The 18,501-nt window shown below is 37.5% G+C and overlaps 1 protein-coding gene and 1 long non-coding RNA gene across 4 annotated transcripts in view; both read left to right on the forward strand.

Moving 5' to 3' along the window:
- LOC134541314 (gastrula zinc finger protein XlCGF17.1-like) overlaps nt 1-18,501 on the forward strand; it is a 95,318-nt gene that overhangs the window by 59,169 nt on the left and 17,648 nt on the right. For all 3 annotated transcript variants that reach the window (XR_010076602.1, XM_063384715.1, XM_063384716.1), the window contains one exon: nt 5,536-5,647. Coding sequence is in view for 2 of the 3 variants with exons in the window: in XM_063384715.1 (XP_063240785.1) it covers nt 5,536-5,647 (112 nt within the window). In the remaining variant the exon portion in view is untranslated. The remainder of the gene's footprint in view (nt 1-5,535; nt 5,648-18,501) is intronic.
- On the forward strand, nt 5,661-9,608 carry LOC134541315 (uncharacterized). Its single transcript, XR_010076603.1, has 2 exons — nt 5,661-8,549; nt 8,889-9,608. It is a non-coding gene; the product is annotated as an uncharacterized LOC134541315 (long non-coding RNA).

Below are 18,501 nucleotides of genomic sequence, written 5' to 3' on the forward strand. Positions count from 1 at the left end.
TCACTCTATCTCTGTCTCTCTTTTATATTTAAATAAATTTGTCGTGTGCGCACTTATACAACAAAACATACGAAGTGCCGCTATATAATATGAAAAAAAACACATTTTTTGAAATGATTTGTGCTCCAACTATTGCAAAATAGTTATACCGTCTCAGAAACCTTCACGGGCATGCGCATAACAACTCACCAAAATGGTATAGAAACGCATACGGCACAAACAAACGAAAATTAAAGACATGACAAAACACATTAAACGATGGTGCGTTTAAAATTCAAGGCAACAAACTCTATCTATTGACGAAGTTAAGAACAAAACTGTTATGAGCGCCTTTATTTTGCTAGCCGCTGCGAGCTCCACTAAGGGCCGGTTGCACCATTGAAGATCGCTGGTTGATCCGAGATCATATGAGGTAATGAACCAGGATCGACACACAAACGGATTGCACCATTCGATTTCACCTTCTGACAGAGGATTGAGGTGAACCTCTGTTTGAACCACCAAAATTTATGGTTCAGAGCAGTTGGATCCGAGATCTTGCGTACGAGGTTTTTTTTTTTTTTTTTTCAACCTCCGATCGGCTGTAATAAAAAAACGGAAATGCATTGGGAAATTATTTTAATGTCAAAAGAAACGTACATCTGTACTCTATTTTTCACATAATCACCGTGCAGATTGAGGCATTTGTCGTACCGATGCACCAGCTTTCCAATACCCTCTGCATAAAATGATGCCTCCTGCCTATTCAGCCACGTTTTAACAGTGCTCTGCAGTTCATCATTGGTGTTGAAGCGTCGTCCTCCAAGCCACTTTTTCAACGTGGGGAAAAGGTGATAGTCACTCGGTGCCAAATCCGGACTGTAAGGAGGGTGATCAAACACTTCCCATCGAAATCTTGCAAGGAGTTGTGTTACGGCGGCACTATGCGGTCGGGCGTTGTCATGAAGCAAGACAACACCAGATGTCAGCATTCCTCTCCGCGTGTTGCGTATCAACTGTCTTAGCCGTCGTAGTGTCGCGCAGTATGCAGCAGCATATATTGTTGTCCCTGGCTCCATGAAATCAACCAGTAGCACCACTTGGTGATCCCAGAACACTGTAGCCATCTGTTTCTTGGTGCTGAATGTCCGTTTGAACTTTTTCGGCTTGTTTGGAGAATAGGTGTGCATCCACTGTTGTGATTGAAGTTTTGTTTCTTCATTATCGAAATGAATCCGTGTTTCATCACCTGTCACAATTTGAGTCAAAAAGTGTTCACCATCGTCTGCATAACGCAGCAAAAACGACAAGGCTGATGCCATTCGCCACTCCTTGTTGATGTCAGTCAACATCTTGGGTACCCATCGGGCACAGATTTTCCTGTATCCGAGATTGTCTGTAACAATGGCGTATAGGGCTGACCTTGAAATGAGCGGAAATTGTTCAGACAGTTCTGAAATCGTGAATCGACGTCTCTCACGAACAACTGCATCAACTCTCTGAACTGTTTCATCTGTTGCTACCGACTTCCTTCCTTGGCCACCTTCATCATGAACATCAATACGGCCTTCGCGGAATTTCCGACACCACTCTCGCACAACGCCATCGCTCATAAAGTTTTCACCGTACACAACACTCATTCGGTGATGGATTTCTGCTGCAGTGTGCCCTTCTGCCTGTAAGAAACGGATGACTCCACGCAGCTCGCATTTCGCAGTACAGTTTATCGTTGCAGCCATGTTGACATTCCCATAACCAAGCTTCAACTGAGGTGTGAGTTGGCCGCTCCACATGGTTGGTGGAAGGTGGTAAACACTACAAGACGTGTCGATTCGTGTATGAGCGATTAGGGTATCGATTAATGGGCATGCCATGGAGAAATGAAACTGTAATCACACTGCAGGGCACTGTTAAAACGTGGCAGAATAGGCAGGAGGCATCATTTTATGCAGAGGGCATTGGGAAGCTGATGCATCGGTACGACAAATGCCTCAATCTGCACGGTTATTATGTGGAAAAATAGAGTAAAGATGTACGTTTCTTTTGACATTAAAATAATTTCCCAATTCATTCCCCTTTTTTTATTACAGCCGATCGGAGGTTGAAAAAAAAATAACCCTCGTATTTTTCTTTGTTTTTTTGTGTTTTGTAGTCGTGTTTGCATAGATACTGGTTTGTTTACAATTGATATTTTGATGGGCTACAATAGTTTACAGGAAATTTAGGCCGATATATTTTTAGGTATGCCTGAAGTACGGTAATTGTCATCATAATGTTATTTAAAATATGATGGCAATTCTTGCCAAGATTCTTCCTTCTGCTTACAAAACACGCCATCAGTTCTCTTACACACTAAAATATACAGTCTTTCTTGCACCAAATCGACAAGGATGATTTTTTTCTTTTTCAGAGAAAAAACTTTTTTTAGGTATTGAAATTTTCTTTTCCATTGTCATGTGTACCCGCGTGTACCCCAGTCAACTCAAAACCAACCAAAAGTTTGTAATCAATAAACAAATAGGCTTGTATGTAAATATCACGATGCCAACATTTCCAGCAAGAACTTCAAACATGCTAAAGAAAATTCTCTGTGACTAGACGGAATTCAGTAGCCAATAGAAAACTTGCTTTAATTTTACAATCGATCTGTTCCGACTGTGTATATAGTTTGAGACTGTTTAGTTGGCCCGAGATATGCCAAGTGGCAGTTGCTGCTAAACACGTTCCACTCCGTATTGCTCGCGGTGCCGAAGTATGGGCAGATAGACTGGTACATCGCAGCTACAAATCCAGGCTGGCCTCCGTCCAACGAAGAGCTGCCCGCCGCATTGTCTGTGCCTACCGAACAGTTGTCAAAGACCCAATTCTCGTGCTATTGAGAGCAGCTTCCATAGTCATAATGGCCCATGAGAGGAAGAGGCTGCACCAAAGACGAGCAGCCGACCCCCTGAGTGAAGATATACGCAAGAACGAGCGAACGCATACAGTCGCTGAGTGGACATGTAGGTGGTTCGACTAAAAGCGATGGACTGCGAGGCTAATTCCAAAGTTGGCCAAATGGCTCCTGTGTAAGCACGGTGAGCTAAACTACTTCCTGACTCAACTCATGTCAGGGCACGGGCAGTTCAATGAGTACCTGCACAGAATGGGTCACAAGCAAACACAGTTTTGTGACTACTGTGAGAGAGTGCGGGATCATGCCGAGCACACAGTCTTTAGGTGCAAGTGTCGGGCCGAGGAGAGACAGAAAGCATGGGAAGCATTCGACCATCCACCCGAACCAGAGACAATCGTTGCATCTATGCCTTGTGACTACTGGTTGTTTATTATTATTATTTATTTGATTTTGATTTGACTTGTTACTGCTACCAAATTATAATGAAATAAATATTGATATTATAAAATTATTTGTTTATGTAAGTAAAATGCTTGACTGGAAACGTGTCAGGATAAACCAGCCTCACAACAGAATACACCTCATCAATTATAATTACGTAAGTCCAGAGGAACTTAGTTTAGTAAATTACAACAACATACGTATCTTCATCTATTAGTGGTGATATATTTAGTTAGAAAATGCATTTAAAGCTAAACAAAAAAAACAATGACTCATCTGAAGAGGTAAACAAAAATCATAAAATTATCATTAAAATGGAATATTTGTTATCAATAGTAAACCTAGGGTGCACCCAAATTACAGGCTAATAATGTTAAAAATTACTTTATATTAGTTATTTAGTTATTATAATAAATTTAAATATCATGTTATATCCATAATTAGGATTTTACTAATTGAGTCTATAACTTTACATGTAGATTAAAAACTTCTTCAGGAACAAAACAAAACATATTACAAAAATACTTCATTTAAGTAATTAAAGTCCTTTTTTGGAAACATTAGGTAATTAAAATCTTTTGCCCAACATTAGGCGACGAAAGTCTTTTTCTTTTGTAAGCGTTAGGTGACGAAACGTTTGGACGACAAGCAATAATAAAAATTCATTAAAAAAAAGGAACGGACTTAGCTGAAGATGAGAAATATCCGTGACATGTTCAAGACGAAAACTTGTACAGCAGCCGGCGCAGAACCGTGCTTCCCGGGCCGACAGGATATAGATTCAATACATAATGTTTGAAGGTAGGTTAAAGAATAACCCAAAATGTAAAGAACTTGAAGAGGATCCAAAACGTTAACCTCCTGCAAAATAAGGTTGCAGAGAAACAAAAATTAAATAAAAAAAAGGCAACAACAAAAAAATACTCTCACTCTCTCTCATGCTTTCTCGTGATTTACCGAAATCGGAGGCTGAAGAAATTTACACTGAACTTCACGTCATCTTTTAAAACCAAATAAAAACACCACTTCTACGTGAGATGTCTACCAAAAAAAACTATGGTGCGGAAAAGTACATTAATCAACCACCATCACTGACTGGAGCCATCTTGGCAAATGCCGAGAACAACGGACGAAGCGGGTAAGTAATTCTAAAACAATGGAGCCTCGGAAGCTTACCGAACTGCCACCAAGTTGCGTGGACGGTACTAAAAAAAATTCTCTAGGAAAAAAAAATGGTCTAGAGTACAGATTTTTTATATGAAATCACGTGAAGAAGCGAGGAGAAACTGCAAGCAACTGCTGACAATCACGTGGACAGCACGCCAGGACACGGCGGACAGGCGGGCGTTACTAAAAACTCTTAGGCTAGCACAGAACATCCGGCGAACAAATGGAAGGTTTTGACTGAAGCCAAACAAAAAATAGAATTGTGTGCTTGATGGAATATAATACAAAAATTTAAAGTAAATATCATTAATAAAATTAAATTTAAAAAAACTAAATTAGGTTTAAAATGTAATTAAACACAAGTAAACATTATAAGACTCAATATAAAATAATTATTAGGTACAGAAAACAAAAATAATTTTACTATTTTACGAGTGCCGAAACATGAAACGGCACAGCCTGACTCCGAAACAGCATGGTGTGTAATATCTGACCTAGCCGAAACAATCATTAAGATGCAGAAGCGCGAAGAGCTATTAAGAGCCAACAACGGCTGAGCGCATTGCACGCATCAGGGGCCAGACTGAAGTAATACGATACTATTTCCAGTCTGGCCGCCCTCTGCTCATGGCGAGGGTTAGAAGAGGGTGGTTGTTTTTAGTGGGTAAAAATCCCACACTTCCAACTCCACCTAATTCTTCAAATTCCCCTTCGTTTGTGTCTTTTAAAGATTTTTTTATCTCTTTTTTTTTTAATAAAACTATATTAGCATATTGGCAGTTTTGCTAGTAGTTATGTAGTGTACCAATCATATTGGCAGATTTTCTAATAGTCTTGTAGTGTACAAATTATATTGGCAAGTGTTCAGTTATACTTTTAGTGTACGACTCATGGTGACAGGTAAACTAGTAGTCTTGTAACTAACATTTGCAGATGTGCTAGTAGTATTGTAGAGTGCAACTCACATGTGTAGTACCACTAATATTACTAATATTGGCAGGTGTGCTAAGTCGTCAGGTGCTGGGGTGACATGGCTGGTGGTTGTGTTGCAGTGTGAAGACAGCTGGCAGCCAGAACCCGGCAGTTCCTCTGCCAGCCAGGACTACACTCTGTGCAAGCAACAAGTGAAGGAGATAACTATAGAAGAGCACCCTATAGCTGCAGGTACTTGCAATACTCTATACATACAGTGTTACGCAGGTTATACTGAGCAGTAGCTAATACATAAAATGTTTATAAAATTGGTTGGGTATTGAAAGAAAATAAGTGAATTTAATTACTGCCATCTTGAATTATAATTGATTGAAACCTAATGTGTATAGTAAAACTCGCTTAAGACGTTCCTGCGTAACACGTTTTGCCGTTTATTAAGTTCAAAAAATTATTCCCTTGATCACTTCCATATATCCCTATGTTAATATTTCCCTTTCATAACGTTTGTCTTTATATATGCTTCCTGCATATAACGTTCAGTATTTGTGGGAAAAAAATAAAATAACGTTTATCTTTAAGCTTTTAAACATTTTTTAAGGTTAATTTTAAAAATTTACATATTTCCAAATGTTTAATACCATATTGGTCCAAATATAAGGCGAGCATTTTTACTTAAACGAGAGATGTGAAGTCGCCTTATTTTCGCACCCAACACGTCAGCACCGCAAACATTAGTTCCAAGCTGAAAGCTACAGTAGAAACATTGTTAAACAAAATGTTCACGATTTTTTATATTAACTAAAACATTGTTTCCTCACACAAGAAAAATGATAAATCCACCCAATATTGCAGTAATTCACTGTTGTTTAAAGTTGAAAATTAAAATATTTGTTCTTGAGTAAAAATGTGAATGTTGAAGCATCTCAAAATGGCAACCTTTTATTTCACAATTCATATTTGTACTTGTTCGTGTACAATCCCGTGTTAACATTTATGGTAATTTAATTTCAGATTTTTACCAGAAATATTTGTACTAAAGAGTCACAGCTATTTTCAGAACGATTGTTTACGTTTACAAACAGAAAATGTTAAGAACCTTTCGGATGTAATGTTTGGAAATTCACGGCTGCCAACTGTTTTTCCACAATATTTCTTTGTTGTAAAACGAACATTGCCGAACACGTACGAAGACACCATATTTACAGGAATTTGGTACGTTGCTTCAAAAGCTATTTTAATAATTGCACAGTAATCCACTCTTTATTTATGTAAAAACCTTTCAAACAACATATTTATCATAGATTATTCTTTTAAATTCATAGGACAGAGAGACTGTCAGAGAATAATATGGACAAATATTTGCGGTCACATCACCAAAGTTATTCATGGCCGTATGCTTCACCATGGCAGCTAGCCACTTGTTTTGTTCCGGCAAGCTGCATTCTTTGTTTGCTTTGTTACGTTTAACACACTACTAAATAGTAATACGTAGCTTAAGTGAAACGGGAAGTTAAATGCAGTATACATAAATGCAAGAAGTATTTATCAACACAAAATGTATGTCTAATGAATTTTCATATTAATTTCTACCAAAATTATTTTTACATTTGTTTGGCCTCCTGAAACTGCAGGTTGCCTTATATTCGGGCCAATACGGTAGTTAATTTAAACAGAACAAAACCGTCAAAAAACCTGCGCGGCACGCCACACGCTGTTCTATCTGTGCGCCGTTTCCCCCATTCGAGTGACGAATGAGAAACGCGCACGATCGTCGAAACCTGCGCCGCATGCCACATGCTGTTACTTGTGTGTATTTCAACGAATCATATGCCTGCGTTTGTTTGGACTGAGAGGCTGTTCCACCTGCAGACCATTTTCCCCATTCGTGGCTTAACTGACGAATGAGAAACGGCAACGATCTTCGAAACCTGTGCCGCATGCCGCACGACCAATCATCTGCTTGCATTCTCAGGGACTAGAGGCTGTTCCATCAGTACACCAATTTTCCAATTCAAGTCACATGACGAAAACTAAGTTTACCATATACAGCTAGTGATGGGTAGTGGAAAGTTTCCAGTCGGAAATTTCCTGCCGAAAACTTTCAAAAATTGAAAATTTACAGACCTCATGGAAACTTTGAAAAAAAGTGGAAACATTGGGAAACATTGAATTTTTTTTAGCTGTAATTCAATATTCTTACATTTGTTATGCAATCATTGCAGATTTAATAAGAGCTTAGTTAGCATATTAATTTATCCACATCAACCATATCAGTAAAGAGTATAATATTCTCCCTCAATGCTTTTATTATGGGAAACCATGCTGGTAAAATTTCTGTTAAAATTTTCTTGTGTGTTTACCTTGTAATTTTGTGCGAGACAAATGTGGGATTGAATTTCACTTTTGGGTACTTCAAACTTTATATCAATTTCAAATCACACACTAGTTCTCATGTTTCCACTCTTCTTCCAGGAAGATAAGATAAAGTGCTTTGAGCATTTGCCATATATGGTATATTGTTTCTGTTCTCACACTTCTAGTCTTCTCCCAACTAAACCCATTTTGTACATATTACTGCTAAACAGTCAGTCCTGTTGTGCTTGCTACACGAGACGCATTGTGCTAGTATAGCTGGTTTTGAGGTTGAATTTTATAAGTGTTATCTGGTTAATGAAAAATGGGCAAGATTAAAGGTGATATTTGGAGTTATTTTTCCGAAAAATCAGTTCAAGGAAAAATCAAAGTGTTCTGTGTATTTTGTGATGTGTGATACTTCAGAAACAGTACAAGAATGGTAAGGCACATAAAAAAGTGTCCAAAATGTCCTTTGACTATCAAATCCAAGTTTCTGGGAAGTGAAAAACAAGAAAAATAACTTTCAAATGGAACTACATGTCCCGAAGTGTGCAATACTGCTGGTCCAAGTTCATCAGTAAACTTAAGTGAAAATATGGCTCAGATTTACAGTTAAACACAAAATTCACCATCATCTTTACAACTTGCAGTCTCAAGTGCTTCAGAATGTGCAGGAACTAGTGCCAGTACTAATACAACTAGGCCAATATGGTCTAACTCACACAGTGTAAATTCAACAATGTTTTCTTTTCTCGACCATATGACTCCAACAGCTAAGGTAAGTGTCACTTTAATACAGGCTTGTCTTGTGCCTAGTCGTTATGCTTGATTTACTAATGTTTTTAACATAATCTTAAATTTATATGTTTAAGATGCATCATTAGTAGTGCAGAACTAATTTTAAAAAATTAGTATTTTATGTTTGTTTTAGCTTGTGAACCAGTTAGGTATAACATGTTTTGTAAATATAAATTAAAAATTAAATCAGTGATAGGTATATAAGTGACTGAAAAATTCCTTTAAAAGAAAAGGAAACTGTAACATGTCTTCCATATAAACCTTAAAAATTTTTTAAATAGTACAACTAATTCAAGTAATGGAATCTTTTGTTTTGCAGGACAAAGCCAATGAGTTGCTGGCTAAAGCTATCTATGTTAGTGGAGCACCTTTATCAATGGTTGAGCATCCACTGTGGCAAGAATTCTTTAAGTTAATTCGCCCTGCGTACAGTCTGCCAACACGAAAACTCAAAATAGAATTAAAGGAATAATAGCTGATGCAAGAAACCTTGCTCTGCAGTGCGATGGCTGGAGCAATCTGAGGTAAGGCAGAATTCACAGAACCAAAAAACCTATCTAAAGAAAAATTAATGTAACCATGATCTTGAGAATTAACATATTTTCCTTGACTCAATGTCTACTTAATCAGAGAAATCTGTGTATATTACAAAGCTAATAGTCACTTTCAGTCTTTAATCAAGTTTTTAACCAACTATTAACACATTTAACTTTGTTTTATAAAAGGCACCAACTTGTTTATAAAAATCTGCACTTTCTGTTTTTGTCTAAAGCAGTAAAGATTCAAAATTGAGAATTTTAAAATTTTGGTTACATAAGATATTCACTTTTATAAGTCTTCTTACAATATGTCCAAATCAGTGTGCCATGCCACACACAAAGTACATTATTGTAGCATGTTATGAACTTTATAAGAAGGTGTTGCAGTAGTGTATCAAACCATGCCACAAATAACCAAACCTCACAATAAAACTGTTTTATAGTAAAAAAAAAACCTCTTGCAAAAATTGAATTAAGGACAAAAATTATGTTAAAGAAAATGAAAATATAGAGAGGTTTATGATATTATAAATAACATAATTAAAATATTATTACACAAATAACACAAAACTCTTTTAAATCTAACATGGTATTTGGTAATTAAAAAAAAAAATGGCGTGAGTTTGCAGGAAAAGCGTGCTGTTATTGTTCATGCAGGTTGTATGGCTGTCTGTCTAGAGTAAAGTTTGAGGTTTTTGGCAGTTACACCGCACGCCAATACACCATCAATGATGTATTTAAAGTAATTAACACATTTGTAATAAGATTACTGCTTTTTTTTTTTTTTTTAGCTTGTCTTGACAGTCAACTGCAAAACACTTGTTTATAGTGGCTATATATTGACACAATCTGCCTAAAACTGGGAACATTACAACAGACATACTGTAATAATGTGAATGTGTTAAGGAGGACTATATTGCCTTAATATTAACTGCTTTTGAATTACAATAATTTTAACACTAATTCAATTTTATTTATTTTCAGGAATGAAAGCATTTTGAATTTCATCATCAACACACCACAGCCAGTGTTTGTAGACTCTATTAATACCAAAGACAACCGTCATACTGGAGAATACATCGCTGGTGAAATGAAAACAATTTTGATGAAATATGATCCAAGAAAGTTCTTAGTGGTTATTGGTGATAATGCTTCCAACATGAAGAAAGCAGGTGAACTGGTAGAAAATGAATTTCCACATATTGTGTCTATTGGATGTATAGCACATACACTACATCTTTTATGCAATGATATTGTGAAGTGTGAGTCAGTTTCTAATTGTTTCAAAAGAGTAGTTGACATCATTAAAACAATCAAATATTTTAACTTCAGTACTTTCTGAAATTAATGAGACAAAAGGTAACAAAACTACCCTTCACTTGCCTGTTGTAACCCGTTGGGGAAGTTTCTTATATTGCTTAGACAGTATGATGAACAACAGAGTAAGTTTACAGACCTTAGCAGTAAGCGAAAAAGTTGGTAATGCAATTTCAAAAGACATTAAAACCAACATTTTGGATGATGATGTGTTTTGGGTAAGAATTGAAAAATTGGCTAACCTGTTACGGCCAGTTGTTTCCTGGATTTCATGATTAGAATCAGATAAAAACAATATTCATAACACACATGGAGCTTTAGCTGAAATTGAAGATGCTTTAAAAGTGTCACTTCCAGAATCCCCACTTTCAAAGAGCGACGAGAAAATTGTACTAATGAAAATGGAAACCAGGAAAGAATTTGCTTTGAAACCTATCCATCTGGCTGCATGCATGTTAGACCCCTCTTCACAAGGCCATACACTTAAACCTGATGAACAGTTGAGTGCTGTTGAGTATATATGCAAAATTTCAACCGATATGGAACACATTGAAGAAGGTATAGTTTTAACAGAGTTAGCTCAGTACCGAAGTAGAGAAGGTATGTGGGCCAAAGATTTTCTTTGGATGGCACTTGAAAAAGGTAAAATTGAACCCTGTACTTGGTGGAAAGGTCTGTGTGGTCATACACAGCTGTCAAAAGTAGCAAACAGAATCTTAGGTATGCCAGTAACCTCTGCTGCTACAGAGAGGTTTTTCAGTACATATGGTAGTATACATACAAAACTAAGAAACCGCTTGACCACTGAAAGAGCAGGTAAAATATCATTCATTGCCCACAACTGGAAATTGTGTCACAACATCCTGGAGGACATCGAAAAATTGGAAAGGAAAGATTCTATTACTGTCATTGTGGAAGACAAATGTGAGAAAGTACAGCAGAAGAAAAAACTACCACAGTGTGTTTTAAAAGAAGACAGTGCATCTTGTTCTAACAATGAAACAGAAGAGGAAGAAAACAGTGATTTCAGTTATGAGGACAATGATGATTTCATTGGTTTCTAAGACCCAATATGACTTAAATAAAGACATGTTTGTTTCCAATTCAGTTAAAACTGTAACATGTATGATTTATTATTATGAATGCAACTAATTGTTGATCAATATTTTTTTTTAGTGTTCTATTTGTTACAAGTTATTTGGTTATTTGTCTTTATTTCCAATCAGTTGATAAATTGTAATAATACATATAGTGTTAATATTTTCAAATCTATGTAGTCAAATATTTTAATTGTGATTGACCAGGTAATTGTTTTTTCAGAAGGAATCATTTCTGTTAAATCTGCAGTTTAGTATTATTCTTTACCTTAACTTTTCTTCCACTACATTAGCTTTTTGTAATGTTGAAAGCAGCTGATTAAATAATTTTCAGATTAAAAAACTGATTAGGCCTACTTGCAATGAATTTGTGAACTGTATTTGTAAAAAGAATAATTCCACCTAAATGTTGAAATTAATTTAGAACAGCACCCACAGTAAATTCTACATCGCTAACGAAAGATATTTTAATGTCCTCTTAATACTGCAACTATGAATATTGTATTTTACAATATGAAAATTTCATACAGTAGAGACAGTCACATGTCTAATTCTCTGAAATGGTTATTTATAAACCAACATCAAAGTTTCCTAAAATTTCCTATGTTTTTCGGTTTATGGAAAGTTTCCATGAAAATTTCCATGAAAATTTCCGATAGATAAAATTTTGGACATTTACCCATCCCTATATACCGCCAGCTATTACTTTCTTTGAATTATTTGCGTATATTTTTTAAAACTGTAAATGTTAGTTATTGCTTTTTTTTTTTTGCTAGTCTTTTCATAATACTATTTTTAATGTGCTTATTAAATTGAATACAGTTTTAATAATTCAATTTACTGATAAAAAATATGTAATTAGTTATTCCGTTATTCCAGCATGCCTATGATAGTAAGTGTATTTTTGTGTGAATACAGCACATGTCATTTGAGTAAAATCAATTTTTACGTTGGAAATTACTTTTCCCTTTTAAGAAGTTTTCCCTGTTAAGAAGTTTTAAACATCCAGTCCCTTGAAAACTTCTTAACAGGGTGTTACTGTATTTGCTCTCTCTCTTTCTCTCTCTCTGTGGGGGTGTGTGTGTTTAAGGGTGGGTGTGTGTGTAAATGAGACATCTCATTACAAAATTATCTACAGGAATATTAATATTGACAAAATACAGTTTTAAAAACCAGTTTATAACTTTGAAGTCATATACTAATCAGTTTATTCATCTGAATGTCAAAACATCATATAAATTCCTTAAAAATTGTTTTTGAAAGCTGGAGAGGGCAGGGACTCGAAATGTTTCCTAATCCCTCCAACTTTTCTAATGAACACAATATTTCATTGAAAAGTTCAAAATAAACAATAGTGGTTATATTCAAAACTGTTAAGAACCATTCACCATATAGATTCATAATTTAAAATCTGTCAAGTATCCATATTTACTTAAACATTTTAATGCATATGATTTTTGAAATAACAATTACAGAATTAGGCACAACCAACAAGAAGTCATCAAGTTGTTAAATGAAGACGTCATTACCACATTATTCTTACATTAAAACTTGAACCATTACTCATTTCAAAACTTACATACTGTTCTTGTTCTTATCAAAGTTTGTCACATTATTATTATGCTATTATTTCAGAAAAACAATTGTGTCAAGCAATAGTCAGCAATAAAATGTTTCTTCACTTGAAATCCCTGTCAAGCAAATTTATATCTGTCGTATTAAATTGTGAGAGTAAATGTGTAGGACTTGTGTAGTGGCGAGGTTGGTGGCCCTGCAGGGGTCGGCTAGTTGGTGTTTGTGAGGTCGTTCGGTTGAGTGTGTTGATATCGGGTTCGGGAGTGGAAGGACACAAGTAAGATGTTGAACAGCAGGCGAAGCACTAACAGCATCCAGGAAGGACATAATAGTAAACATTCATTTCTACCTTAAAAATGCATATACATTTGGTCAACGTTACAAAGAAACACTCGGCCTGTTTAGGCCCACAGAACATTGAAATACCTTAATGTTACTCATTGAAAAATAGTACATACATGCATCTTGGTTAGTGCAAGAATACCTCAAAATTACTGAACACAACAAATGAACTACCCAACGTAATATAAAAAAATGAGCAAACCCTTCATTACTTTCATTGCACAACTTTTTTAAAGAAATGGTAATTATTTCAAATTTTCAAGTTCATTTGACATTATCTGCGCAGCTACTATTAAGTGTCAATAAACTTTCTCTGATCCAAACTGAAAATAGATTCATGTTTGTATTGACTTCTTGTCAGTCTTGTGTTCTACACTTCAAGCAATAACAACATTTTTATTCATTACTGAGGTTGGAGAGTGCCAGAAGGGAAGAATGAATCATGGACTTGTGCCATAGAAAACATTTAATATTAAACCCTTGCCTCTCGGCTGCCTCGAAGAAACACCTTTTAACCCAGAAGCCACGTCGTACAAATGAAGCCTAACTGACGACATGCTGGATTACAAAGACAATGCAGCTACTCGAGCTGCCGAAAGAGACTAGCCAACAAAATTACCAAGACAAGACAAGACCGAATTATACATTGACAGCAGTTTTTATAGAGTAGGTGCGGCACAGCTGGAGGAGGGGAGGCGAGGAGCAAGCAAGCACACACTAGGAGGGGGAAGGAGGGAGGGGACGAAGTGCCAACGCCCGCGCTGACGCGCGGTGTTCAAGCGTTGCGGCTATCCCGACGCTACAAATTCTCACCTTCGTTGCTATTTGAACGATTCATTTTGTATTACATTATAATATTTTTGGAACAACCCAAAGCTCACAAAATGTTCAAATATAAACCTTGTTCTTAACTCCTCTTGCACCGAGCCCTCTTGACAGAGAGCCAGCAGGGGTGGAGGAGGTCGAACTGGTCTTGCGGCAGGATTCACATCCGGCTGGTATGCAGGTGATGATTATGGTTGGGCAGTCTTCTTGGAGGGGCGGCGCAGGGGTTGCGGACGCGTCCGTCTCCGGGCTGGAATGGTATTGGAGAGGGCTGTTGGAAGATCCCTGGATGTCCTGGTCTGCTTCATTCCTGGATGTCGTGGAGAGCCGGCGATGGGTGACAGGGGAGCCGGGAAGTGCCGATAGAGACGCAGGATACTTCGTATACGTCTCTGGCTGGGTTCCTGGTCTCTCGAAGGAGGTTCGAGGGGGCTGGTGGTCTGTTCAGGAGCATGGGTCCTCGGAGGGCTGGGTATGGGTGAGAGCGGAGGTGGAATGAGGTGATAGGGGCGTAAGAGGTGATGGAGCTGATGCTGGTTTAGCTCTTCCCCTTCTTGCCTCTTGATGGTGGTTGTGCGGATACTTGGAAGGGCGGTCTGCAACAGTTCGCAGAGTCCCCTCGGCAGAGGGAAGCCGTAGCGCAGATCCGGGCAGTTCCCCTGGCGTCGGACAAGCTCCTCCAGGGTTGGTGGTGGTCCGGGTATCCGTCCCAGGGGTGGGAATAACCCCGGCGGAGGCTTCACGGAGGTGACCTGAAGCTTCCTCTGCTGTGCTGCCTGCTGGCGTAGATGAATAGCTAGAGGGGTGAGGGATGGGGCTAGGCTATTCATTGAAAAATTTCTGTATTTTTACAAGGAAAATTTTATTGACCTGAATGTCCAAACAGTTCAATTTGTCGCCTGCATCGGCTTTCACAACATACACTGAATTTCTACACGGTACACCCTATCGTCAAGAAAAGTGGGGGGGGGGGGGGGGGGGGGACAAATTCCCTAGGCCGAGATAGGTCCTCGGATGGCCTGGCTCGCGAAGGAGGGGTGCGAGCAGCAGAAAACGGATAGCCAGTCGTTCTGCTGTTCCCCCTATGATCGTCCTATGGTCAGTGGGCGGATTCCAGCCTCACTGGCCGTCGGGCCGATCAACTTACTTTCAGGTGGATGACCTCGCCTTTATATAGGGAGAAATGCGCGGGAACGAAGAAAGGAAGGGAGGGGCGAACTAACTCCCCTTTGGAAGGGATGAGATGCGCGCGCATAAATCTCGCCGAAATTTCCCTGCCCTGGTGGTGGAAGTATAAACTAGATATTAGTAATTAGAAAGAAAAGATAAACGTGGCATAAATAGTTATATGTAAATATATATATTTAATCCTATGTATTAAAAAGTATTTAAACTTGCTTTCACAACTTAATTATATACTTTTATAAAATATAAATATAGTTGGTAGATCGCCGTTCACAATATGGCGTCCCAATGTACATGTTTAGCTGTGGCAAAAGAAAAATATACATTTGTGTACATAACTCATCCATATTTACAATTATATTCTGAAGTACATTAATATGTGTGGTTATAACAACGTAAAAAAATAAAGGGCGAAGATGGTTGGTTGCTTTAATGAATTATTCTATTGTTCGTCGCTTTGTTTATAACCTACGACGTCGCACAGATTCGTCGCCGCATATTACGTGAGTAGGCCTACTGCCGAAATACCTTTTTCCCTGAATTGCTTCTGAACTTATTAAAACTCGTTTTGGGTTTAATTATAACGTAAAGTAATGTGATATTTAACATAGAGAGGGCGGGCAAGCGTCAACCTAACTGTGATTGCCAAAATAGAAATAACATTATGATTAAAATTTACAAAATAAATCTGATTTTGTCCTTAAAACATGGTGTATTCTGTCATGCATCCCACGATGTTCCCCGATGTGAACATTACTTAAGATGTGCATTGGGTCATTGATTTAAGGTGTCAATTTCCCATGATGTCCCACGATTCTCACGTTGAGTAGCCTCTGGATCTTGCAATTATTTGACAGCATAATTCCTGGGTAAAACAAAGTAGCTACTCCTTGTTCAATCAGGTCAAGTGGTCACGCCCCCCGACCACTTCAACCAATGAGTTTAGCTGTTGGCAGCAGTGTGTGCCTCCCACTAGTCAGAGGCTTACTGCACTGTCCTTGAGGCACAGATGGGGCGAATCCAGGACGAGCTCTGTGCGGCAGATTCCTGTGACGACGAGACGCATTCAGCGCTGTCAGCTGACGTGATCACGACACGCGTTCCAGCGAATGTAGCCACAAACACACTTCACTCTACACAACCTGGAATCTCGGAGCTGGGTGACACAACTGTGCTCACAAGGAGTATACATGAAAAGAGACCAAATAAATTGTTTTTGTGCCATGAACCTATAATTAGTGTGAGACAAGGGCTTGTGCCTCACAAGGCAAAACATATAAACGGTGACAAATTTAAATCATCAACTTTACCTCAGGAAGTGTTAAGCTTGCAAAGTAGAGTTTACTCGTAACATTTGACAATCAGTTGCAATAAATATTAACATTGAAGTTATCTGTCATACAGAAAAACTTTACAAAATTATCCAAAACTAACATGTATAAGAATTATAACATATACTTTGTTCTTGTATGTTTAAGTGGACTAAGTAAGCAAGGGAGGATATGACATAGTATACCGGGAATGCATGGGGTTAAGAGAAACAGGACGTGGAGAGACACTAGCTCGGGGAGAAACAGGAAGGAATCCCTGACATGTGATGTTCAGCTGTCACCCAGACCCAGGGCCAGTCTGCCCAGTAGCACATCTCTCCGCTGGTCTAACCTTCGCTGTGTACCATTCCACCTCGTGTCGGAAGGTTCTGACAGCGCTTCCAAACAGAAATACAAAACACAGCATCACTGGCTCATTACATAACCATAAAATCAACACTTGATTGCTTGTAGTAATCTCTCGACTCATAGCAAACTGATATAAAAGTCATCATTTGATTTGGAGTGCACTCAGTAAATAAATTAGTCAAAATTGTATTCAAACAAAATAAAAATCTTTAATTGTAAAATGTCATAACACAAATATTATAACTTATAGGGTGCACATCTTTTATCTCAGAAATCCAATACTTATTTCTTATTCTTTGATATGGGTTGCAATTAATGCTTTGTATCTAAATAAGATAGCTATGTAAGTAAAAGTTCTGGTGTAAACACTTTAATTAAATATTCTTATCTTAAAATAAATTAAATAATAAAACACGTTGAAAAAGAATATACTTTTAATTTGTAGCATTGAAGATCACCGCTATTCTCAATTTTCCAGAAAATTTTTGAGAGCACTAGTTAGTGTGTTAAGTTATTTTGTATACTGTATGTATTTATACTGTAGCAGGATGTTTTGTAACAATTAATAAATGAAATTCTTGAATATCAAATAAATATGTTATATCAATATGAGTTGTCATGATCTTTACTTGGGGGACCATGCACTTTTCAACACTCGCTTGGCGTGGTTATGTGAGAAGTTTGTATTCCTAATAGTTTATCTTAAATGAACAGAAATGTTTCGTACCAGGATCTTAGGGCCTAGGTTCAGCACCCAATGCACAATGCCTGGAGAAAACTTAAACTAATGAAATTACTTAAAAATAATTGACTCTATATTTAAATATCTCACAATAAATAAATTAAAAAATAAATAACACCAGATCTTTAAAAAGTCTACACTTTTTTATTACATTTACATAGGATGCTAAAAATGTCCTTCCAGAGTAAGCCCATACCTACCAGCTTGTTACCGGTGAGCCTATATGAAGTTACATCTGAGATCACAACTTATTACCTTAGGCCGCGCTGGCCCAAGTGAGCCCCGAGCTCACTCAGGAATGTGCGGTGTGGCCACCCACACCCAGACTGGCTCTAGATGGCAGGGCACATGTCGACAAAGCAGTGTGGCTGTGTGCTGGAAACTAAAACACAATTTGGTTTTTCAAGCAAAAACCACACAGTTGTTAGTTTTTATTCAGGGGAAAATATTATAACATAATTATGCTTTATGATAAAATTAATTTTTTACTCTACATCACTGAAAACATTCTTAATTTAGCCATAAAAAGTCTAAATTATTTGACCAGTAGGAGTCTCAGAGCACCAATATTACAGATGTCTAGTTTGTCTTTATGAAACTAAAAATAGGCTGGATATGCTTTAGAAGTTAT

The sequence above is a fragment of the Bacillus rossius genome, chromosome 18, assembly GCF_032445375.1.
Source record: "Bacillus rossius redtenbacheri isolate Brsri chromosome 18, Brsri_v3, whole genome shotgun sequence".
In the NCBI taxonomy this organism is placed as follows: Eukaryota; Metazoa; Arthropoda; class Insecta; order Phasmatodea; family Bacillidae; genus Bacillus; species Bacillus rossius.